At 39.5% G+C, this 25,509-nt stretch overlaps 1 protein-coding gene across 4 annotated transcripts in view; it reads left to right on the top strand.

The window, feature by feature from the left end:
- Nucleotides 1–25,509, top strand: part of CENPC (centromere protein C) — a 68,835-nt gene that overhangs the window by 29,151 nt on the left and 14,175 nt on the right. For 3 of the 4 annotated variants that reach the window (XM_075127426.1, XM_048847069.2, XM_048847072.2), the window contains 7 exons: nt 286–354; nt 2,435–2,539; nt 11,405–11,491; nt 15,534–15,629; nt 16,012–16,166; nt 16,822–16,912; nt 23,994–24,066. In XM_075127426.1, coding sequence (XP_074983527.1) covers nt 286–354; nt 2,435–2,539; nt 11,405–11,491; nt 15,534–15,629; nt 16,012–16,166; nt 16,822–16,912; nt 23,994–24,066 — 676 coding nt within the window. Of the gene's footprint in view, nt 1–285; nt 355–2,434; nt 2,540–11,404; nt 11,492–15,533; nt 15,630–16,011; nt 16,167–16,821; nt 16,913–17,771; nt 17,877–23,993; nt 24,067–25,509 lie in introns of those variants that run through there. The other variant, XR_012668006.1, reaches the window with a different exon arrangement.

Genomic DNA, 25,509 nt, shown 5'->3' with positions numbered 1-25,509 from the left:
ACTACTCATCGTAATTTAAAATTGCATGCAGAATCATGAAAGGTTTCAGAAGAACCAAGAGGTTCTTTAGTCTACTGGGATCATCCATGAATGCGCTAACCTATGTATATATTGCTTTTTCCTTCAGAAATTGGGTTTTACCTACATTTTGGAAATATCTTTGGGTTTTAATTATATGTAAATGTAATGAGGTTGAATGAGGCCGAATGAGGCCAGAGTCCGTGGAAAAACATAGCATGTGATCATGGTAATCCCTGTTGTGGTGATTTATATTGCATTTTTCAGATAAATCTATAGCCTTGAAGGGCGATGCAAGTGAATTTTTTTCAAACACACCACTAAAGCATAAACTAGGTAAGGTTATTTTTAAGTTCCTTTATGTAAGTGCATGAAATACAACTAGGCTTTCAATTTTGCAATAAATTATTAAGTGCAATAAAGACTCACAAAACTTGTGGGGGAAAAAATGTTAATTTTCTCTTTTATATTATGGTAGTGTGATAATCCCAATCAGATTATGGTCCCATTGTGCAAACATAGAAAGGTGCAATCCCCAAGAGCATATCATTAAGATGAAAAACATGCCAAGGGTGGTAGAATAGAATACAATAAGCAGAAGTGGTCATGATGGTGATTGGCAGGACTTGTTAGTTCCATCTTTTAAAAACAGAATTAACCCGTGTCTAATTTTAAAATGAATTTAAACTCTGGCCTTAAATATAAAAATATGTTGAATAAATTCTGAGCTTTCTCTTTTTTGGTTATAGTCAACAATTTTCTTTTTAGCCTCACCATGCTAATATTACTGATTGTTTAATTATCAGTATTTTTCTCTTATTTTGCCCCTCTCATTTTTATTTCATTGTTTAAAACTCTGTTTGTCTTAAAAATTATTTTAAACATGTGGATTTTGGTATTTAACATTTGCCACTTTGTTATAAATATTATAAATTGTGTTGTCTAACTCTAACTTCTCTGTATATTTTAAAGATCTTACCCTCTTTTCTTTAAATTAAGCCTTGGCCATTTATTCTTTTCTTTTAACCAATACCTTATGTTTCCGCTCCGTGAGGTGCTTTCGGATGCAGCGAGAGCTCTTATTCCTCTTGTATAGTTCAAGGTTTATAGTAGTCCACGCTGACTGTTACTTATCTCCTTAGTTTCTTCTAGATGCTTACAAACTCATTTATTTGTTCCATTATCTTTCTGGGTACCAAAATTAAGCTGACTGGTCTATAATTCCCTTAGTTGTCCTTATTCCTCTTTTTATAGGTAGGTACTATATTTGCCCTTTTCCAGTTCTGTAGGATCTCTCCTGTCTGAGTTTTCAAAGATAATTGCTAATGGCTCAGAGATCTCTTCAGCCCGTTTCTTAAGTATTCTAGGATGTTTTTTGTCAGGCCCTGCTGATTTGAAGACACTAACTTGTCTAAGTCAGTCTTAACTTGTTCTTTCCCTATTTTAGCCTCAGGTCCTACAAATTTACGCTGATGTTCACTGTGTTAGTCATCTGATCATTGTTACCTTTTTGCAACAAAAAAGGCATTTAACACTTTGGCGATTGGTGCATTTTCTGTCGTCTTTCCTTCCTCATTGAATAATGGACCTACTCTGTCTTTGGTCTTCCTTTTGCTTCTAATGTATTATAGCCTCTTCATTGCTCTTACTATTTGAACCCATTTTGTGACATGCCTCAGGAGGTTGCTGAGATAAATGGAATGAAATGTAATGGAAACCCAGTATGGGGGCTATTGTTGGACAGATAGGGCAAAATATCTGTGTATTACAGTGCTACGTGCTCATGTGAAATATGATTGACAACGCTTGTTTTCTCGCGCAGTCATAAAAGCAATGTGTTATAGCCTAAGTGTTAAGGATGTGATGAATATTCTGTATTAGCCTAATACATAGTGCTATTGGTTTTATACAGGTATTCTGTTAAACACTATTCTGATAAAAACGTGACTAATAAATAGTTGCATGTTAATTAATGTCATAATCTCTGAGCTCCTGATGGTGAGAGCAGTAGTTGAACACTATTCAAATGTTGCCAGTCCTGGTGTGCTTGTCACTAGACCGCATTTTGAATATTACCCGGAAAGCTGGCTGTATTTTTTTTAAAAAAGGCCTGGTTGAAAGCTAAACAATGCAATAATTTTGCAAAAGAGTGCACATTTTGTAAAGCAACAGTCTCTCATGCTAGTGAAATTTCAGACTATGCTACAGTCACCAGATTGAAATATGCACAATTGAAAACAAATCCCTACAAAATTAGTAAGGTATCTTATGCTGTGGGAAGTGACAGCTTACTTTAGGACCTTCAATAGGGGTAATGATTCAGAGTAACTAATTAGAGCATGTTGGACTTCTACTGATAACATCTGGGTTTATTTTATCCAATATGAACTATTTTTTCTTTTAATCTGTTCATTAGTAATGCCATCCCAAACACCCAATGTTCGTCGGACAAAAAGAATACGACTAAAGCCTTTGGAGTATTGGCGAGGGGAGCGTGTGAACTATATGATGAGACCTTCAGGTATTGTTTCTAAATATATTTCTGCTTGTCTTTAATTTTAATTCACTGCACTATCAGAGTATATATCGGGACTTATTTTTTGTAATAAATTCTTTTGAGTCATATTCATTAGACCATACTTATGTACTAAAAACCAAAACAATAATCAGTGACATCTGTGGCCTCAAACTGTCTCAGTTGTTTTTCCCTCAGTTTCTTTCTCATTTGCTCCCCATAGCCATTAAGTATTCTCCTTAAAACATATATAACTAGAAATAATGTCATAAGAGATTGCTACACACCCTCAGAAAGTGAAGCTACTCATTCTGTACTTCAGTATGTTAATGTTATATTCCTAAAGGGCGGAATAAAGTGATTTTGCCAAATCTGTATTCTCCTACAATACAGAATCATGAAGGTAAGAGAAGGAAACCACCTGTTAGGCTGAGTCTGGTCCTTCTTCCAGTGCAGAATTATTTTTCTGTGTCTATTGTTCTAATTCATCCAGTCTGATTTTAAATGTCACAAGTAATGGAATACATCTCACTGTCAAGGATTTTTGCCTTGCATGTCAGCCTACATTTTTTCTTAGTTTAATTGCATTGTCTGTGATTGCATTAAATTTTCTCCATCCTTGTTTTTTAAATAGTTGACGCACCTTCCTTAAGTATTGCATACCTAGAAGTAGGGCCAGATTTTTGAAAGAACTCAGCTGCATTTGCTCTCAATGGGAGCTGCTCGATCCTGAGGTTTTTTTTTTGAATCTGGCTACTTGCTTTCGGTGTCCTGCATGAGTTCTAAGGAATTTTGAAAAACTGTGCTAAGCTCTTCTGAATGTCTGGCCCGTATATCTTAGTTTTTAGTCTTTCTAGATAGATCAGTCATCCATGCTGCTTGATTATTTTTCTTGCTTTTCGAATCATAGAAATGTAGGACTGTAAGGGACCTTGAGAAGTCATCTGGTTCAGTCATAGAATCATAGAATATCAGGTTTGGAAGGGACCTCAGGAGATCGTCTAGTCCAACCTCCTGCTCAAAGCAGGACCGATCCCTAAATGGCCCCCTCAAGGATTGAGCTCACAACCCTGGGTTTAGCAGGCCAATGCTCAAACTACTGAGCTGTCCCTCCCCCTGGCTGAGGCAGGACCTACCCGGACAGTCCCTGGTAGGTGTTTGTCTAACCTGTTCTTAAAACCTCCAGTGATGGGAATTCCAAACCTCTCTTGGAAGCCTGTTAGTGTACTTAATTATGCTTATATTGGGAAAACCTTTCTAAATAGCTAACCTATATCTCCCTTGCTACTGATTAAGCTGATTACTACTTGTCCTACCTTCAGTGGACTTGGAGAACAATTGATCACTCTCCCCTTTATAAAAGCCCATAACGTATTTGAACACTGTTATCAAGGTCACCCCTCAGTCTTCTTTTCTCAAGACTAAATGTACCCAATTTTTTAACGTTTCCTCATAGGTCAGGCTTTCTAAAACTTTTATCATTTTTATTGCTTTGCTCTGGAGTCTGTCAGGTTTGTCCATATCTTTCTGAGGGTGTCCAGAACTGGACACAGTACTCCAGCTGAGGTCTCACCAATGCTGAGTAGAGTGAGACAGTTACTTCTAGTGTGCTCCATATGACAATCCTGTTAAAACACCCAAAAGATATTTGCTTTTTTTACAGTTGCATCACAATGTTGGCTTATATTCAATTTGTGATCCACTGTACTCCCAGAGCCTTTTCAGCAGTGCCTTATTCCCCATTTTGTAGTTGTAGATTTGATTTTTTCCTTCCGAAGTGTAGTGTTTGGCATGTGTCTTTGTTGAATTTCATCCTCTTTATTTCAGATCCTTTCTCCTGTTTGTCAAGATCATTTTGAATTCTAATGCTGTCCTTCAAAGTACTTGCAACCTGTCCTAGCTTGATGGCATTTGCAAATTTAATAAGCATAGTCTCCACTTTATTATCCAAGTAATTCATAAAAATGATGGATAGTACCAGACCCAAAACAGACCACTGTGGGACCTCTACTAGATACATCCTCCCAGTTAGACAGAGAACCGTTGATAACTACTCTTTGACTATGGTCTTTCAATCAGTTGTGCACCACCTTATAGTAAATCATCTGACCACATTTCCCTAGTTTGCTTATGAGAATGTCATGAGGGACTGTGTCAAAAGCCTTACTTCGGTAGGCATCCTTCAGTCTCAAGAGACCATGGATATGCACCCCTGCGAGGTAAAGCCTTAGTAAAATCAAGATATATCAAATCTGCTGCTTCTCCCCCATCTGGTTGGCCAGTAACAATGTCCAAGAAGGAAACTAGTTTGGTTTGGCATGATTTTTTCTTGATAAATCCATGTTGTGTATTACTTACGACCCTATTATTCTTTAGGTGCTTACAAATTGATTAATAATTTTTTCCATTATTTTTCCAGGTATCAAAGTTAGGCTGACTGGTCTATAATTCCCCAGGTCCTCTTTGTTTCTCTTTTTAAAGATAGGTACTATGTTTTCCCTTCTCCAATCCAATGGGACCTCACCCATTCTCCATAAGTTGTCAAAGATAATTGTTAAATGTTCCAAGATTGCGTAAGCTAGTTACTTAAGTATCCTAGGGTGAACTTCATCAGGCCCTGCTGATGTGAATACATCTAACTTATCTAAATATTCTTTCACCTGTCTTTTTCCTATTTTGACTTTCTTCCTTCTCCCTAGATAATATTAATTGTGTTAAACATCTGGTCACAATGAGCTGTGGCTCACGAAAGCTCATGCTCAAATAAATTGGTTAGTCTCTAAGGTGCCACAAGTACTCCTTTTCTTTTTACAAACTTTTAAGTGAATACTGAAGCAAAATCAGCACTAAACACTTCAGCCTTCTTGGTGTCATCCATCATTAGCTCTCCTTCCCTGCTAAGTAGACGACCTATGCTTTCCTTCATCTTTCTCTTGCACCTAATGTATTTATAGAACCTCTTAATATTGCCGTTTGTGTCTCTTATTAGGTGTAACTTGTTTTGTGCTTTAGTCTTTCTGATTTTATCCCTGCATGGGACCTTGCCTACCAGTTCTGAGTTTGTAAAAGTCTGCCTTTTTGAAGTCCATTGTCCTTATTCTGCTGCTCTCTCTCCTTTCTTTCCTTAGAATCATGAAATCTGTCTATCATTTTATGATTGCTTTCACCCAGGTTGCTTTCTATCATCAGATCAGAACCAATTAATCCCTGTTAGAATTAACTCTAAAATGATTGTTTCCTGATTAACTCCTTCACCTTCTGAAACAAGTTGTCCCCGAGTACATTCCAAGAACTTATCAGAGAGTTTTTTTGGTTTTTTTTTGGTCCAAACTACCTTCAGTTTGTCTATCTTTCTGGTAATGTGATGTGATGCTCAGATCTGTAGGTGAGGTTCCTGATAGAAAAAGGTAGAAAATATTTGTTAGCAGTGTATGATAAAATACCTTTGTACGTGCTGGCCAAAATTGCACTGACCTTTTTGTATGAAGTTGCAAACTCATGTCAAAAGAGAGTCTCTTTCACCATCGGTACTGGCCAGATTTCTTTTATGCATTGGATGTGTGTGATTTTGCCCTCTATTATGTTTTGTTTACCAGCTTTTAGCCTTTTTTTAATATGTGTGAATTAATTAGAATGAAGTATATTTTAAGCGAGAATTAGAAAAATGGATACTAACATCTAAATATTACATCTCTTTAGTTCCTCTTGTCCAGTAATTTTGTAATTATTTTTTTACATTATATATATTAATTAAAGCAATCTTTACAATTACTAATTGCAAGAAAATTAACATCAACACAGTATTTATGGTGTTCCCTACGTTAAGTACGGGAAATACTCTGAATGCTGCAGTAACATTAATTAGACAAAAGTTAAATTAAAAGCTTTAAGTTTTTTAACTTTTACCTAATTAATGCCTAGAGCTCCTGGCTTTCTTTTTCTTGTAAAGTATTGTGAACCTTCCAGTTTGCCTTGAATGCAAAAAGATCCATTTCAGAACCCCAAAATTTTTGATGATCAGTTGGAAGGACTTGTAGTGAAGACTATTCTGCCTGATCAATTTTTCTTCTCTTCAGACAGCTGACCTTCATATTGGTGGTGCCCTTGATATGCAAGGCCCTGTTAGACAATAGATGGGTTTCCACCCACTGCATTAGTGATGCAACTTCCTTTTGTAAATCCCTTGACCTCGTACTTCCCTCTTGGTTGTGTCGTTACCAGAATATGACTGTTTGGCAACACTGGGGCCAGTTGTCAAAGAGCATACTTAATGCTCTAAGCTGTAGAAAATTTGTTGTTTTTTTGTTTCAAGGAAAGTGTCTTTTGAGCCACTGACTTAGAGGACATGCCACATCCTTCAAGACTGGTGTGTCTCTTGTTATGACAGACCTCTCTGGCTCTGCCATGACCAACCCTCCCTGGAACATCTCTGGACTCATCCACCAATGCAGGAATTTCAACACAAGTGATGGAATGTTTACTTTTTGAGATGGGAAAATCAGAAAATTTCAGGGAAGGGACAGCAGAAAATTCTACAGGGTCCTCATGCATTTTTTGCCTAGGGCATTATCCCTGTGCAGGATACAGTCATCCCTAGAAAGTTCAGGAGGGTGCCTACTCACATTCTCAGGAGGGTAATTGCTGATCTGATCTTGTTCCTCTTTCAGCTGACTGAAAGATTTTGTGTGTACCTCTTTCTTCAGCTACACTCCAAGATACGACTCTTTTTTGAAATTTACTATAAATATGTGCCGTTGCAACATTTGGGTTGTTGACTCAGTTGCTTGAGTGGACCCCTCCTTGGACGGGCTCTGATGAATGTTGTCCAGGAAACAGTTTACCTGTATCCCTTTCTGTCTGAGAAAAGCCACAGAACAACAAGGACTTTTGTGAACACTGAAGGCGTGGATGACCGTCTGAAAGGCAGTGGTTTGTATTGAAAGTGATGGGTCCCTTGAGTGAATTGCAGAAATCTCCTCTGCATTTGATGAATTGGAACATGAAAATAGGTTTATTTCAATTTGATTGGCACAAGATAGTCCCCTCGGCAGATTGCACCACTATGGACTTCAAGGTCTGCATCTTTTATTTGATTCTCCTTATGAACTTGTTCAGGTGGTTTAAGTCCAAGACAAGTCAGTCCTCCCTGGATCTTTTGGGTACCAGAAACAAGATTAAGTAGTGGCTGGAACAATCTCTGATTTGCAAAAGATGATCTATGGTCTTCAACATATTTGTCTTTTTTTGTGAATTTGAGGATACTGGAGAAGGAAGGAAATAGATCATTCAGGATCTTTGAGAATTCTATGATGTACTCTTCTCAAACCACATCCAGGACCCGTCTGTCTGATGCGCAGAGAGGCCATTGGTTCTTGAATTTTAATAGTCTCCCCCCAAGATGTTACTTGTCCAAATTCTCCTGACCATATTCAGGCATTGTTTCTGGTGTCTTCAGTTTCATTGCGGGAAGACTGGTCTCTCCACTGTCTGGGCTTAGACTTGTTCCATTTGCTTTGCTGTAGACCTAGGGGACAATCTCACGGACTTTGCCAGTGTTTCCCATTTGGCCTTAATTATTTTTTCCAAATAGAGATGAAGAGGAATGTGCGGTTCAGGGTTTAAACTGGTTGGAAAATACTTTTTTGTAATTTCTGTACCAATCCGCTCTTCTTCTCCTTGGAATCTTTTCTGATGGGCTCATCTGATGGAATACCCAAGCATCTAATCACCTTTTGTAACATTGTCTCAAATGATTCAGGTGGAAAAAAGATCGTTGTGCTTTTGTCAGCCTGTGATTCAGACTGAGAATTCACCTTCCTTCTGTGACGATCCTGACTTTCCTCTCTTGGACTTAGATTGAACAGATTTCCTAACCTTCTTTTTCTTTTGTGATGACCATGAAGAAGAGGCTGAAAGTGAATTAAATGATGATAAAGCTGAAGAACCACCAGAGAGAGACAATTCTATTCCTTTTATTATGCTTTTTCTTTGTATATGTGAAAATGTTCTGAACAGAGCCTTTAGCTCTGGTACCCGCTGGTGATGAGTCAGAGGAATTGCTGCTATCCCAGGAGAACAGGTCAGTTTTCTCCAAGGATAGGTCTACACATAAATATACATCCAGGCTTGAGCCCAGGCTCAAACCAAACCTCCTTTGTGTCCACACGCCAATTGTGTTAAGCTAGGGTTTGGACCCAGCATTCCAGGACCCTGCAGGGCTGGAAGGTCCAAGCCTGTGTTAAGCTGGGATCTCGGGTCCGAGCCCTATTGCTTTCCTGTGGGCACAAAGCTCTGGCTTGGCTTAGGTCCCAGAAGACCTCCGGATGTATCCCAGAGTTCCTGGCAGCAGCTGCCTGGTCAAGTGTGCTCCCCATTCCGGCTCATCTTCACTGCTGCATGGAGCTTGCCCAGAGCAGGGAGCAAAGCTGACAGCTGGGAGGCAGCTCCGGGATGTTGGGAATTATCCCTCCCCTGGTTGTGCTGACCTTGGAGCCTTGCCACTCCCCCTCCCTGCAGGGCAGCTGTTTGGTTCTTGCTCCACTCTCTGGCCCTTGCTCGTTGCCACTCCTGTCCTCCCTGGGGCTGCATGTGCAGGGGCACTCAGGCTGCATGCACTGTCGGGGCAGCGAGTGGGAGCCAGCCTCAAAACTTCCCTGCAGTCTCCAGGGAATCCTTTTATCCCTGCCTCCTGGAGTTTGGAGGCAGGGATAAAGGAATTTTCCTGCCAGTGCGACCCAGCCTAGAGATGGAGAGCCCAGTTCTCAGGTTAGATGGTACTTCAGTATAAGGCCTTCTCAAACTGCAGTCATTCTGCTGAGACAGCCACAAAAGGAGCTGCATATGCAATTTATGTACTCGTGTATTCCTTATGGGCACCTGAGTCCCACCAATAACACTATGACAGTTCGGAAACAGGGTGGGCAGTAGTTCTCCCACAGTGCACCACATTCTTAGGGCTGGAGTGTTGACGGGGTGGAGGTGCTAAGCACTTCGGGATATGTTTACTTTGACTCGGGTCTGTGCACTGCAGTGTGGACGCTAGAGCCCTTGGTTCAAGCGCAGGTTAGAAAATCCTCAACCTAGGATTAAAATGCAATGTAGATGCTCAAGCCCAAGGTTCCCTGACACGGGTCAGCTGACTTGAGTCCAACTAACCCTAGACATACCCTAAGTGTCTGAGGTAATTTCTTGAATCCTTTTAAAAAGTTTACTCCTTTGGGGAGGTGGGATTCGGAACCCGAGTCAGATGAGGAGTACTGTGAACCTGTTCTGCCAACAGGCATCTCTTTATGTTTGCCCCTTTAAGAGTGGATAAAAGATCTGTAAGGGGACAGTGCAGCTGCTGATTGAGGCTAACAAGATGGCAGGCATGTTTCATGCCAAATCTAAGAGCTCCCTAGCCAAAGAGGGTGTTTATTTCTTGCGGGGAGCGGGGAAGATTCTTTTCTTCTCCATGCAGAATTCCTGACTTCCCTTGGGGTTGCAGGAAGGAGACCAAATTGTCCAATGATGGAAGTGATGGGGGATGATGAAACCTGCGCTGTGAGGGGGGGCATGTCTGAACCAGTCTGCTCCTGGCTCTGTCTTTGGCAGATTCAACTGGTCCTGCTTATGGTTTCCCTGGGCCACTGTCCTTTGATGAAACCCACTTTGGTGGCTGAAGGGCTCTCATCGTTTTCTTGCCGTTTTTCAATACATTTGCTGCCTGGCTGTCTGACTCCCCACTGAGGGGGGTGTGCCTGGGGACTGGCTCCTGGGTCGGAGTAAGGTGGCCAAAGCAAAGCCTTTCCAACCCAGCGGATGAGGAAGCTGGAGTGCACATGAGACCTAAACCTCTCCACCTGCTCCGTGTTGCCGGAATACAGAGCAGGAGGAATGCAGCGTTGGGCTTCTGTTTGGACCTTTCTTTGCCATCCACTGAGCCTGTTACCTGGGCAGGCAGGGGGCTGGGTGGGTGGGTGAGCACTGTGGAAATTCCAGGTAGGAGACTGTTTCTTCAGGATTTTTGATTCTCTCACAGCAGGTGCTGAATTCCACTGCCCTGCAAGTACTTACAGGAGGCAGAACAAAACTCAGTGGGTCTCTGGAAGGTGGGAGCTAGTTCCCATCAGTAATCCAATCAGCTTTGATTCTGCCCACAGCTATAGACCCGATCTGTGGATCTAGCCTTGAGAGAGAATCTGAGTTTTTGGATTGGATTCCTGTCTGGGTCGCTTCACAAAAGGTGGTGATTAAAAAAACAAGTTAACCGAAAAATCAGTAACAAGGAGTCCGGTGGCACCTTAAAGACTAGTAGATTTATTTGGGCATAAGCTTTCGTGGGTAAAAAAATACTACTTCAGATCCATGGATGAAAATTACAGATGCAGGCGTTATATACTGACACATGAAGAGTGGGGAGTTACCTTACAAGTGGAGAACCAGTGTGGGCAGGGCCAATTCAATCAGGGTGAATGTAGTCCACTCCCAATACTTGATGAGGAGGTGTCAATTCCAGGAGAGGCAAAGCTGCTTTTGTAGTGAGCCAGTCACTCCCAGTCCCTATTCAAGCCCAAATTAATGGTGTTAAATTTGCAAACGAATTTTAGTTTTGCGGTTTGAAGTCTGTTTCTGAAGGTTTTTTGTTCAAGTATGGCTACTTTTAAATCTGTTATAGAATGTCCATGAAGGTCGAAGTGTTCTCCTACTGGCTTTTGCATGTTACCATTCCTGATGTCCGATTTGTGGCCAAAAAAAAGCAATGTGTCCAAACAGAGTAAATTCTGAACTGCACTGTTTTTTTAAAGAAAAAAAATGAATATTCTTTTTCATAAAAATAACTTTTAAAATGTCTACTATGCAGTAATGTTTGTTACTTTTCTTCTGTTTCAGGAGGGTTTGTGGTAGGTGGAATAGTGTCTCCTGAAAAGGATCCATGCAAGAAGGCTAGAGTAAAGAGAAAATATACACCAAAAACAAGTATAAACTTCCTTGAAACTTATTTTTGTTTTTTATTTCAATAGCAGTATAGAGCAATGGTTCAGATTATGCACAGTGCTAGCTCTTCACACCCCTTAGTACTCCTTTGGGGGAAGATTTCGTAAGAAGTGTAATTAATGTTAAAACATATTAGTATGAATTAAAACTAACATGTTAGTGTGGACAAGGACATTGGGCTTTAAAACACTGGTCATGGCTAACCCTTGATTAAGAAGAACTTCATGTGGCGAGAAAGGGGGAGCTACTTGAGGGAATCGGAGGTTGGTGGTAAACTCAGAGCAATGGGTAAAGAAGGTGAACTGCAGTTCTGTCATTGATCAGCCTATTGGTTAAATAGTGTAAGTTAATGCACGTACTCCTATTATGTGTGGGCAAGCTGCTGTAACTACCAAACGTTTCATGAACGCAAGCAACACCAATATCATCCCAAAAGACAATACACAAAGGTCTTACGTATATTGGGAAAACACATTGTGTTAGACAACATGTTGATGTTGAATGATTTTACCTTCAGTGTGGACGAGGACAGTTGTTTTAAAAATGTTAGCTGACTGTGCTGATGAGATAAGTACAGTTCTTGTTCATACTGCAGATGGTGGTGACTGATCTCATTTCCTATGATTGAGTTGTTCTGCAGATGATCACTTCGAACCAAAACACCATATTCCATCCCAGTAAAGAAGCTGGCTCCTTGTCAGTCTGTTATCTGGAAATGGGTATAATTCCAGAAGCCTGATATTTCTGAGCAGAGGTATTGAGACTTCCTACTTTCTAGAATGGAGTCTGAGAAAAAAATATAATTTTAACTTGGAAAAGATTTGTGGTGTAGGGCAGGTACGCCTCCCACTAAAACTGCTTTAACTACTTTAAAATGCACAAAACAAAAACTCTGAAGACTTTCGCTTGTGAATTTGGATTAGGGCTCTCAAGCAATTAAAAAAATTAATCACGATTAATTGCATTGTTGTTAATAGAATACCATTTATTTAAGTATTTTTGGATGTTTTCTACATTTTCAAATATATTGATTTCCATTACAACACAGAATACAAAAGGTACAATGCTCCCTTTATATTGATTTTTATTACAAATATTTGTACTGTAAAAAAACAAAAGAAATAGTATTTTTCAATTCACCTAATACAAGTACTGTAGTGCAGTCTCTTTATCATGAAAGTTGAACTTACAAATGTAGACTTATGTACAAAAAAAAACCTGCATTCAAAAATAGAACAATGTAAAATTTTAGACCCTGCAAATCCACTCAGTCCTACTTCTTGTTCAGCCAATTTCTCAGACAAACAAGTTTGGTTACAATTTTTAGAAGATAAAGCTGCCCGCTTCTTGTTTACAATGCCACCTGAAAGTGAGAACAGGCGTTCTCATGGAGCCATTGTAGCCGGCGTTGCAAGATATTTATGTGCCAGGTCCGCTAAAGATTCATATGTCCCTTCATGCTTCAACCACCATTCCAGGGGACAACAATCCCAAAGCAGTGCGGACCATCACATGTTCATTTTCATTTTCTGAGTCAGATGCCACCAGCAGAAGGTTGATTTTCTTTTTTGGTGGTTCGGGTTCTGTAGTTTCCACGTCGGAGTGTTGTTCTTTTAAGACTTCTGAAAGCATGCTCCACACCTCGGCTCTTTCAGATTTTGGAAGGCACTTAAATTTTGGAAGGATTCTTAAACCTTGGGTTGAGTGCTGCAGCTATTTTTACAAATCTCACATTGATATCTTCTTTGCATTTTGTGAAATCTGCTTTGAAAGTGTTCTTAAAATGAACAACATGTTCTGGATCATCATCTGAGACTGCTATAACATGAAATATATGGGAGAATGTGGGTAAAACAGAATAGGGGACATACAATTCTTCCTCAGGAATTCAGTCACAAATTTAACGCATTATTTTTTTAACGAGCGTCATCAGCATGGAAGCATGTCCTCTGGAATGGTGGCTGAAGCATGAAGGGGCACACGAATTTTTAGCATATCTGGCAAGTAAATATCTTGCAATGCCAGCTACAAAAGTGCCATGCAAATGCCTGTTCTAACTTTCTGGTGACGTAAAAAAGAAGAGGGCAATATTATGTCCTGTAAATGTAAACAAACTTGTTTGTCTTAGCAATTGGGTGAACAAGAAGTAGGACTGAGTGGACTTGTAGACTCTGAAGTTTTACATTGTTTTATTTTTGAGTGCAGTTATGTAACAAAAAAAATTCTACATTTGTAAGTTGCACTTTCATGACAGAGATTGCACTACAGTACTTGTATGAGGTGAATTGAAAAATACAATTTCTTTTATTATTTTTATAGTGCAGATATTTGTAATCAAAAATAATATACACTTTGATTTCAGTTACAACACAGAATACAATATATATGAAAATGTAGAAAAACATCCAAATACTTAATAGATTTCAGTTGATATTCTATTGTTTAAAGGTGCGATTAAAACTGTGATTAATCGTGATTACATTTTTTAATCACGATTAATTTGAGTTAATCATGTGAGTTAACTGCACTTAATCGACCACCCTAATTTGGATTGAAGACCCATTTACTAAATGTCCTTTTGGCAGCAGGTTTGACCTATCGTGAAATCACTGAAAGAAGATGAGTTTCTGCCATCATTTATCAGGTTCACTTTGAAACCCCCAGTAAAGAGCCCTCTGTCATGGGATATTAATATGTTCCTAATTATGCTAAATATTGCCTTTGAGGCACTTGGTACTTTTGGGGTCACGTTTCCTACCTGGTAAGTCATTTCTGACTTCAGCTGGTAGCAAAATAACTTTAGGTTCTAGTGACTAAACCTTTATACTTTATTTCTTAAAACTAGCTGGTACTTCAGACATCTCTGAATTTCCCCCTGAAGGGGGTGGTAATTTTCCAGTTTAATAAGCCAGTCATCCTCAGAGGCACTCCTTCATCAACACTTCACGAACATCACTGGGTTTTTAGCTGATGCAGACTAAAACCCTTAAATGAAAAAAGCTGAGTAAATTTTCTAACATAAATCCCCAAGTTCTACTGAAACCAAGAGAACTGTTGAAATGTCTGATTGCATCTGTCACTGCTACAGCACATGGAGGCCTGCAGTTGGGAGAGGGTTCATGTGAAAACGTATCTATCTGAGGCAGAGTGGCTTTGTTTCCAACCTTAGATTTGTCCCTGTGTAGGATATCTGCAAAGCTGCCATGTGGTATTCTCCATGTATTTATGAAGTGATATAGGTTGCATTTGACATTGAGAAAGAAATCGAGGTTCAGACTGCTTGTAGGAATTACTCCCCAGTTATAGGGTGCCCAAACCGTCCTGCCCCTTAGTTTGTGTGAGATGTAGGATATCTTACTTTGGTTTGATTACCTTCACTCGTCCTGAAGATTTTTCCTCAGAGGAGTCTTAATTTTCTGTACTTTGCAAGAAGTTACACTGTCTTCCTGACATTTGGCTGGAAGATTTACTTTTATTTTAGAAATATCCCTTGAGATTTTAATCTCCAAGTGAAGATCCTGTAAGCTTGTAAAGAAAAGGAAAACCTTCACTTCTAATAACTTTTCTTTGAAGGTTTCATCTTTCAGTATTCCCACTGTCACCTCCATCAGAATTTAGTAGGGGGAAGGCTTTTTTTGGATTTCATAAAATGTTTAAAATTCTAAGTGGCTTCAGGAACTCCAGTGTCTTTAAAGCAGCAAATGAACAACTTGGATATGTATTGTTGTTACTGTTGTGACAGGAGCAGTTACCACTGTTCTCAGGAGTCCCTGTTTGTCTTGCATAAGAGAGTGACTCCACTGAGAAATTATAGCTTCCAAAATTTAGTATTACAAGTAATTCCCATTTATTAAGGGAGTAGTCTTTCAACCTATTTGAATATTTAAAATTTGGGGAATTATTTAAATCCTTAACTATGCATTTGAATTCTAAAATATTTGGAAAATGGTGGTGGCATAACATCATCTCAGGTTGGTTTAAAAATGTACAGTGATTAGTTTTTTTTTACATTGTTCTTTTGCAGGGAGTCATGTTGCTGAACATTTGAATGTCTCCCTAGCAGATACTTCTAAGCCAACTGCTGTATGGGATCCAACCATTAATGAAGAGGTTTTGCTAGGTAAGTTGCTGAAGTGACTTGACCGGGTTCTGAGGAATTCTGTGACAATACGGCAGAATTTGGTCCTCCTTTGGGGTCATTCAGGGAAGTATGCTGATCAGGGCTTCCTCTGCACACCTAAACTCCTGAGGTGCTGAGATACCCCTCTTCCTTCCTCATGCAGAAAGTCAGGGGAGCCAGAGAAGGGGAAAAAGGGAGATAGCACACTACTCTAGAATTTTTCAGTCTGCTGCTGAACCTGGTACTTTGGAATCTTACAACAAAGTACTATGCTGAGTACTCAATATGATTAAGAAATTGGAGGATGTACTGTGCTAATGACAAAAATGTTTAATATACATATGGATATTATTCAGCTTCTGTCAATTTTGTTTTTCTGTAGAGTGTGTTAACACTGGAAGTAATCATTCTTGTTTCTTTAATGATGAGTCAGTGGAAATATATAAAAACCTGAACACATCTGTTTTTGCTGCTGGTAAATTGATCTTGAAACCACTTAAGGAAAAGGGGCACCAATTTGTTTACACAGATAATATAGTGAGTACATCGGTTTCCTTATATATTCTTGTATAGCAAAATACCATGTACTGAAAGGCTTTGATACTTTAAAGACCTATTTAGTATTGTTAGAAGTACTCTACTACTTGAAGTTAATGCTGTATTTGTAACTTTTATTACATGTTTTCTTAAAAAGGAATACGTGCAGAAAACATGTTAATGAAACATTTAAATTGTAGAATCAAACACTGAAAAATAAGGGAAATTCACCAAGTTAAATTTTGCTCTACAAAAGTAACTGAGACACCTGGTACACATTAGCCTTCCTGTGTTCTTCATTATATGGAAAAAATATCCATATATTGTTAATAAATACCATAAAATGTAGGTAGCAATGTAAAGTTTTCTTCTCTATTAAGACTTTTACATTTCAAATACCTGTCTTTATTAAATGCTTGATTTCACAACCATAAATTGTAGTGGGTTGGGGGGAGTGATGAGAGGAGTTGAGGGCTTATTGTTTTTTGAGAGTTTTTTGGAAGTTTTTAATTTGTATTTATACAAAAAACTTCGGTGTATATGAGTGGGGAAGTTTTAGCATAAAGGATTTTTTTCTTTGTTAGTACTACAATCATTTTGCAAAGAAAATATCTCACTAATGCTAGAATATTTGCTTTTGATTTAATTTCTGAAGGCTTTCCATGTTATCCGTGGCAAGATTATTGTTACCCTTCATAAGACGTCCTATTATCTGACTACAGGAGATTTTTTCTATGTTCCAGAAGGTAAGTACATTTTAAAAACAACTTGTTGCAAAGGGACCAGCTGAAGGGAAAGTATAAGTGGTGGAAACTAAGCTGAGGGGGTGCTAGGAGAAAGGGAATAATTGGATAACATTTGCTGAATTTGGGGATAAGAACCTCATTAAGAGATGAATAAGTCCCAAAGGCAGAGAGAAGTTAATGGTCAATCCTGTGTAAGCAGTAACACAAAACACTGTATGTTTATGTTGGTTATCTTCATGCTTCAAATGCACTATGAAGCCAAAAGCTATGCCCTTGTCTTCAATCACTCAATAAGGGCTAGTACAAAGTGTAGCAGTACTAGTTGAAGTGTTAACAGTTTCATAAAAGGTTTTGGAAAATCCCTACTATTTTAGCCCAAATAACAGCTATTATATCTTGCTACCAGCAGAAGGCAGGAAGAAGGAAATGGTGTTCATCTCCAGCCTGTGAAAGTTACTAGACTGCCAAACACTGTTCAGTTCTTTGATCTTTTCTAGTCCGCTAAACCAGCTTGCTTATTTTGGGATTGGTCTTCGGTTGTGTTTTACCAGTGTAACTTTATGGTTGGTTAGGGATATGATATATATTTTACTGAAAGCTATACCAGTGAAGCCTTATTGTGGATGCAGTTATACCAGCATAAAGGTGATTTAAACCTGTATAATTATTCCCCTACCTGTACAGGAATGGTTATACCAGTATAAAACACATTTATGCCGACATAACTGCATCCCAGCTAGGTGGCTTGTACGGGTATAATGAAAGTGGTGCAGCTCCACTGTAGGCAAGGTGTAAGTTATCTGGCTTTCAGTGTAATTAGTTTGCAGCTCCGTGTTTTAGCAGAATTTTCTGTCTTTAGGTTAGTAGTCCCAAGCAAAGGGTCAAAGACTTTTCAGGGGCTGGAGATGACATGGTTAGGATGGCTCCTGTCCTCTCTATTGCTCTGGATAATGCATCTTTAAAGGTATGTACTGAAACCCTGCAGGATTTAGTCTAGATTGCACCTGCCAGAACACCCTGTCGCTACAAATACTATTAGGTGCAGGTTTAATAAATGCAAGCATCAAAAGCCCCTGGTGAATTTCACTATATAATCTTACTACTGGCCCTCTATTGGCTACAGGTATCATGGATGATAATTTCTCATGCAGCTGTCTATCCACCCAATAACTACAGACATCTGACTTTCAAGGACTTACATGTTCTGTGTGAAAAATATGGTAAAACTACCGAAGCCAATTCCCCTTTGACTATTCTTTCCATGGTTCAGACAGGCACAATTATTTTTACCACCATGTTTAAATATGAGCCTTGTCTAAATTTAGAGCTTCCACCATTATTCCCATCAAGAGTTTGCCCCCTTTGGGAATGATAGGTTTGAAAAGTCCTGACGTGTGGACAGGGTTATTGAGTTAAACATACTAAATGCCTTGGAGCTCTATTCATCTGCAGAAGACTTTTAGTTCTAGCATTTGGATGTGGCCACTTTCAGCAGATGACTGGATCAAGAGTACTAAAATTGCCAGAGAATCCAATGTCCTGTGCCTGTAGAGATAGAAAAGGATTTGGTTGCTCTGGGATCCTGAAATCTGGTAGGAAAGACAAAACATTGACAGAGGAGTTGAGCTGAAAATCAGTTGTACTCAGGTAATGGTGAGTTTTGTGAGAGTTCTCTGTAATTTAAAAAACTGAGAAAAAAAAAATCATAATGAGAGAGTAAAAAAGATCTCTCACTCCAGAAGTAAAGAAACTTTGTGAATAAACTTGATACAAGAAAATAGGTGTGACTGAGCTATAAGGAATGACGGTAGCCGAAGCTGAAGAAAGCATTTGAAGTGTTGGATGTTAGAGGCACTGGAAAAAAGCAGTTTTTACTGACTGACTTTTCTCACAAATTTCACAATATTCCACTAGGATATTCCTATTGGTTTGCTGTAATGTTGGAGGGGATTAGAACATCCTTTGTTAGTTTCTAATCATATCTTTTGGGACTTTTTTTACAATGCATCACAATTTTGGGGGTGAAAATAGTTTTCTTTGTCACGATTGCTTTTACTATTTTTACTGCTCAGGAAGTTTTCTAAAGGAAGTTTTTTAAAGGAACATGTTAAGCTGGTAAATCTTCCTTTATTTGGGGTCTGACATCGCAAAAGTTGTTTCCTGTTTTCATCTGCTGGTAGGAGATTATAATTAAGGCTAAGATTTAGTCACAGATATTTTTAGTAAAAGTCATGGAGAAGTCACGGGCAATAAACAAAAATTCACTGCCCCTGACCTGTCTGACTTCTACTATAAATACCCATGACTAAACCTTAGCTACTCCTAGGGCACCGCTGCTCTGTGGGGTCCCTGGTGGCTGACGGCTGGCCCCTGCTCAGGTTGCGGCGGTTGACTGCCTATGTCCGCCCACTGTTCTGAGGCTCCTGGGGACAGCTCTCCGTCAGTCCCTGGGGCCACTGCTGCTCCAGCAGTCCCTGGGGCCAGCCACACCGGCCGCTACTCGGGCAGTCCCTGGGGCCAGCCACACCGGCCACTGCAGCTGTGGAAGTCAAACATGTTGTGGAATGTCACGGAATCTGTGACTTCCGTGAGAGATACACAGCCTTAGTTATAATATGGTCTGAGTTGGTGTATTATGGGACTGAAGGAAACCCAATTAGCTGCATGTTAAAAATGGTCTTTTCTATTATTTTCCTCTTTGTAATTATTCCTTGCTGTAATAATTTGAGGGAGGGATAATTGTTTCATTAGTTATGACCTGTTCAGTTAATCAGATACAGGAACAGTCTGAACTTTTTCCAGGCAATCATGTTCCTGTATAAAAAGTAAATGTTGGATTTTTTTCCCCAGTCCCTTTTGGGGGAAGAGATTTATTATTTTACTATTCTGTGATCAATTCCATTATACACAGTTTTTGGGAAATCTTTTGATCAGTTCATCTCTGTTCTGGTTCCAATTTAATACAGGTTCAGGAGGTTGTCGTTTCTCTAGTTGCTATCTTTCTCATTAGCCCAAAAGTGAAATCTTGTGATGAAGCAGGTTTACAAACTGTATTAACATAAAACAGGTTCTTCTTAAACCTCTTCACAGTAAAGGGCCGAAACTTTAAGTCCCTGACTTAGGAGGGTGACATGGATGCAAAGTTCATCTCAATAGTAATGAATTAATTCCAATCTGTGGTGGAAATAAGTAGTTCAGAATATTAGGATTGGAGGCAGAAAAAGGGATCAAGTTGTTGCCAGAAGCCCACATTAAGAACCTCTTTCACTGAAAGGAATAAGTCTTGGTGAAAGACTTTGGGCATTGTATGAACATCTATTTGATCTCCCTTGAGCATTCAGTTCCCTTAGATCCTTGACATCTCTCTGAAAGCAGGGCCTCAGACCCAAAATTGAAGGGTAAGAGGTCCACACGGGCTATCCGGAGCTTAGGGAAGACCTACCACTTACTGTAGAGAGTTCAGCAATGGAGGCTGCTTCTCAAGAACAGATTCTGGAACCAAAAATAGCAGTTTTCAGAGTAGCAGCCATGTTAGTCTGTATTCGCAAAAAGAAAAGGAGTACTTGTGGCACCTTAGAGACTAACCAATTTATCTGAGCATGAGTTTTCGTGAGCTACAGCTCACTTCATCCGATGAAGTGAGCTGTAGCTCACGAAAGCTTACGCTCAAATAAATTGGTTAGTCTCTAAGGTGCCAAAAATAGCAGTGAGATCCACAACCACGCCAGAGCCAAAATTATAGGTAGAGCGAGGGGAATTACTGTAGTTACTGTCAGATTTGAGGCACTTGAAACTGATTGGACCCACCTGAAGATAGCCTCTGTTACAATGCACTGACATCTGGTAAGAGTTTTGGATATTTTTGGGGTGGCTGAGTTTTTTACTCTGGTCTCAGAATCCCCATCTGGTTGTAAGATCACTAGATGGAGCTAGAACCAACCATTACTACGGTTGTGAGTGTTAGCCAGCAACTGAGCAAATCTGGATCTAGTGACTGGGGCTCTTCAGGTACCCAGAGTTTACTTTCAAAGCCTTCTTTAGAAAAGAAAAGCAGCAGGCACTGCTCCACCTCATTACAGGCATAAAGGGTAAAGCCTACTTAGCCACTCCCTTAGGGGCATCTTTTCCCTTATACCTTTCAGGCTGCAGTTGCGCTGATCCATTGGACGTTTGAGCATCACACAACACACATTATTTACAATCTAACTTCTTTTTACATTCAGCCACAGCCCTACTGCAGTGATGCATCCTGGCAAATGCCTGTCTGCAGTCTCCCAGGAGTAGAGTGATAGTTACACCCTGAGTCCTTGAAGTATTCCATTTATCTGAACCTGAATACTGTTCCTAGCTATAACATCTGCAAGGAAGACAGCAAGTTACCAACTTTGGCTGATTATTTATTGCATTAAGTTGGTCTTGCATCTGCACACTAATGTTCTGTTTAAAATTGTCATAAAATTCCACTTGAATCAGTTTGACACGTCTGGTTTGGTTTCTGAAACTACATAATGTACCTGTCAAGGCGAGGTTACACAAGTTGGATGTTAAGAGGGACAAACTTTTTGTTAATTACCCAGTTTTTTCCCTTCCAAGATAAATTTAAAATGGAATCTATTCCATATTAGTTTGCTGTAAATGGATCAGACAGTATTCAAGCTTGTTATGACTTTAATTAGTGATGATTCTGAAGTAGACAGTCAATTTCACTAGGCTGAAGGCAACTTTGATGGAACTTCATGTAATATTGTGATGGAATCCCTGGGTACAGCCTGGAACTGGGCTATCACTGGGTCCCCTTAATTCTCCAGCCTGCGTGGTCTCTCACAATGCTTTGCTAGTGACCAGCAGCAAACCCCTCCATGTGCTGTTATCTCTCAGTACAACAGCATGTGACGCCCTACGCCCAGCTAGATTGCATGTATGCTCCCTGAACCACTCACAAATCACACAGAGATAGGCACCAGCAAATCTCCCAACCCCCAATCTTGCATCCAAGGAATATACCGTCTTGCCCTGATCAGAAACCTGACTAGTGTACGTTTTTTACTGAGTCCACCCCTCCCTTGATGTGGAGAGTGGACACATTAGCCTTTGTAAACTGAACTGAGATTTCCCAGCCACTTCAAGCAAAACACACTGTTTTAGGTAACATATAAAACAGATTTATTACCTACAGAAAGATAGATTTTAAGTGATTATAAGTGGTAGGCACAAAAGGTCAGATATAGTTACCAAAGAAAATAAAGGGTAAGTGCACAGTCTAAATCTTAAACCTTATTAGACTAGGCAATATTTAGATCAAGCGGTTTTTCTCACCCCACTGGATGTTGCAGGTAGGATACAGTTCTTAATACACAGGCTTCCGCTTTATGCCTGGGACCAGTCTTCTCAGTTCAAGTCTTTGTCTTCCCAGGGTTCTTCTTGCTTCCAGTGTAGGTGAGGGAGGAGAAAGTTAAAAGCACAATGCCCCTGTCCCTTATACTCGTAATTCTTGTGTATGGACAGAATCTAGCCCAGGCATACCTGATGGGACTTGCTGAGTCACAGGGTTGAGCAGTCCCCATTGTGTGGTGCTTCTCTTACAGAATTGTCAATCCTTTACAACTCCACTACTGAACTCAAAATCGCTTAACTTCATACACATTAATGATATACGTATTTTGATAGAACAGTGAGTTTCAGCAGATCGTGACCTTTCATATGATATCTTACATGACATACTTTGAATGAAATATAATTATATGACAGATGAATATGGGGGTTCAGGGTGCTGCTTTGAGGTACAGAGTGCCACAAATATCTATCAGAGAAGTGCAAAGTTGCCACTGGATCTCTGTTTATAATTTCTTGTAGCAATAATTCAGGGGTGGCCAACCTGTGGCTCTGGAGCCACATGTGGCTCTTCAGAAGTTAATGTGTGGTATAGGCACCGACTCTGGGGCTGGAGCTACAGGTGCCAACTTTTCAGGGTGCCGAGGGGTGCTCACGGCTCAACCCCTGGCTCTGCCACAGACCCTGCCCCCCCTCCCCTGAGCCTGCCATGCCCTCGCTTCTCCCACTTTCTCCCTTCTCCCCGCCCCCCCCCCCACCTCTTGCATGCCACAAAACAGCTGATGGGTAGGGAGGGAAAGGGAGGCAGTGATCGGCAGGGCCGCTGGTGGGCAGGAGGCTCTGGGAGTGGGGGTGGTGGGACTGATGGGGGGCTGCTGACATATTACGGTGGCTCTTTGGCAATGTACATTGGTAAATTCTGGTTCCTTCTCAGGCTCAGGTTGGCCACCCCTGCAATAATTTCTCAACCTGACATCCTATTCTGGCTGTCACTGTTCAATTAGTGCTCAGCCCTCCTTCAGGAGGTTGATCTGCAGTGGCAATTTCTGAAGGGAAAAAATTGACTAATTACCTGTGACTGGTAAGATCTCTGTGTATGGCCTCTACAGCTCTATGCTTAACTTCCATCCTTCTCCACTTCCCTAGGGTCCATCTCTTGGTATTCGGAATAAGTGGAGAGGCATTGAAGGTGGTAGGGACTGTAGACCTCATATCAAAAGCCTTACTCTACAGGAAGTATGTACTCTTTTAAATGGCTCTAAGTTTGTGGTGCTGTAAGCATACAAATTGCTAGTGACGATCTGCAGACATTACTCTTGAGAACTCTGATTACAAGTTTGAACCTCTTGATGGGATAGCCCTGTTTTTTTTTCTTGGTGTGAAAATCACGGCTTTTATTAAAGTTCTCATAACTGTTGATGGCCCAATCTTACACATTCCCTTCAAGACACTCCTCAATACACATCTTCTTAAAATTAGTCTAACTCTATATCAAAATAAGCAATTCTAGATGTAATTTTTTTCTTCCCGACTATTCATACATTTTAAATTAAATTCAGACTTTGGTGGCTTGCCCATTATCTTGCTTCGGAATTATGGATGAAATCCTGTTTAAGTTGCCGACCTATCCTAACTGCCAAAGAGTTCAAAATGCCTATAGGACAAGTGTTCAAAGTTAAGTAATGCTACAGCAATGTGTGGTCATAATGCAATAAAACGTTCTGATGACTTTTTATTCTTTTACTCTTAGGAAATGGATACAATATACGCAATCTCCTGAATGAGGAAAGTATTCTTCTCTTCACACAGCTGAAAGGAGAAAGGTGGGGAAAATAACTTTGTACATAAAGGTTTTAACTAAAATATATTTCAGGTTTGTGTGCAGTGTGGTTTTCTATTATCCAATTACTCTTGAATATAAAAGGGCCTTTTATGTCCATCTGAACATTCTATTTCTTAAAAATTTGCATTTTTAAATGTTATAGCTGTGCGTATACAAAGTAATTTTTCCACTACCAAAAATAGGACACCTGAGCTCCTATGGAATTAAGAATCTTTTTTTTTTGTCAAAAGGAAGGTGATATGATTGAGCAGCTCATAAAAATGTTTTTTAAAACTTTTATTTCTAATTAGCAGTAAGTATTATGAAACCTATAACTTTTGAGCTGAGTAAAATGTCATCCCAAAATGGTTTTGTTAAAAATATATTACTCTAAATATACACTGATCTTTACAAATATAGATATTTGAAGAGCTTGAACTGTATGCAGTTTTTAGAGTAGGTACCTTAAGTTTCACTCTTAAGTAACTTGATTTTCAAAACTCCTGGGCACCCAACACCTCCCAGAGAGTTGTCATGCCCAAATTTAGAACTCAAAAATAAAACAGAGTGGTCCTGAAATTATACAGGTTATTGAGAAATGGTCTATGACTTCCATAGTCTAAGTAAGTACATGTACTGAGACTGAGCTTCAAATCCTAAAGCCAAAAAATTAAGACACTTAAAGAGTCCCTTGTACCAATTTACTCTGATCTCTTGTGTGTATACAGTATAAAGACTTGATTCTGTAACAGAGAGGTAGAGGTATTTAATTTTTTTAAAAATCATATCTTAATAAATGAATTGTTAAGTTTTGAACTATAGTGTATGGTTGAAAATTTATACCAGCTTGTCCTGTGCCCTCTCCTCAAGTCATCTATGGTGGATATTGTTAGAGGTTGCAGACAATTGTGAGATTTTTCACATGCCCTTTTCAAATGCAAAATGCCTCCCTTTTCGAAACTAGACCAATGGAAAGTTGGTATTTGGGTAAGTTTTGGACAGTATTTTTTTTATGGTAGATTTTCTATTTTGCTTGTCACAGCACATACCTCAGGCCTCTTTTTATCCTTGTGTCATTCATAATAGCAATTACAATTGTCCAGTTTGATGTCACTGCACTGTAATGTATCTCAGGGGACAAGACGTTAACCAGAGCTGACAACTTTTCTCTCTGCTATCTCTGAATGTCTCTTTGTAACAACTGTATTTTCTCCTGGCAGTTCAGTGCTTTCATCTTTCTTCCTTTTTTTTGAAAAAGAAAGATGAGATCTAAGTAATCTCTCTTGACACGTCCTATGTTGCTTGACAAATTACCTCTCATTGAAATTAATGAACCTTCATCTCATTGGTAACCCATTCCCCCCATTCAATAACAATCTGACTGAATGCTGGACTATTTCCAAGCTGTCTCTTGTATACATTGGAATACAGATTTTCATTTTAA

This window comes from Caretta caretta, chromosome 4 (assembly GCF_965140235.1).
Source record: "Caretta caretta isolate rCarCar2 chromosome 4, rCarCar1.hap1, whole genome shotgun sequence".
Classification (NCBI taxonomy): Eukaryota; Metazoa; Chordata; order Testudines; family Cheloniidae; genus Caretta; species Caretta caretta.
The sequence above is the reverse complement of the archived record's forward strand: the minus strand, read 5'-3'. Positions and strand labels throughout refer to the sequence as shown.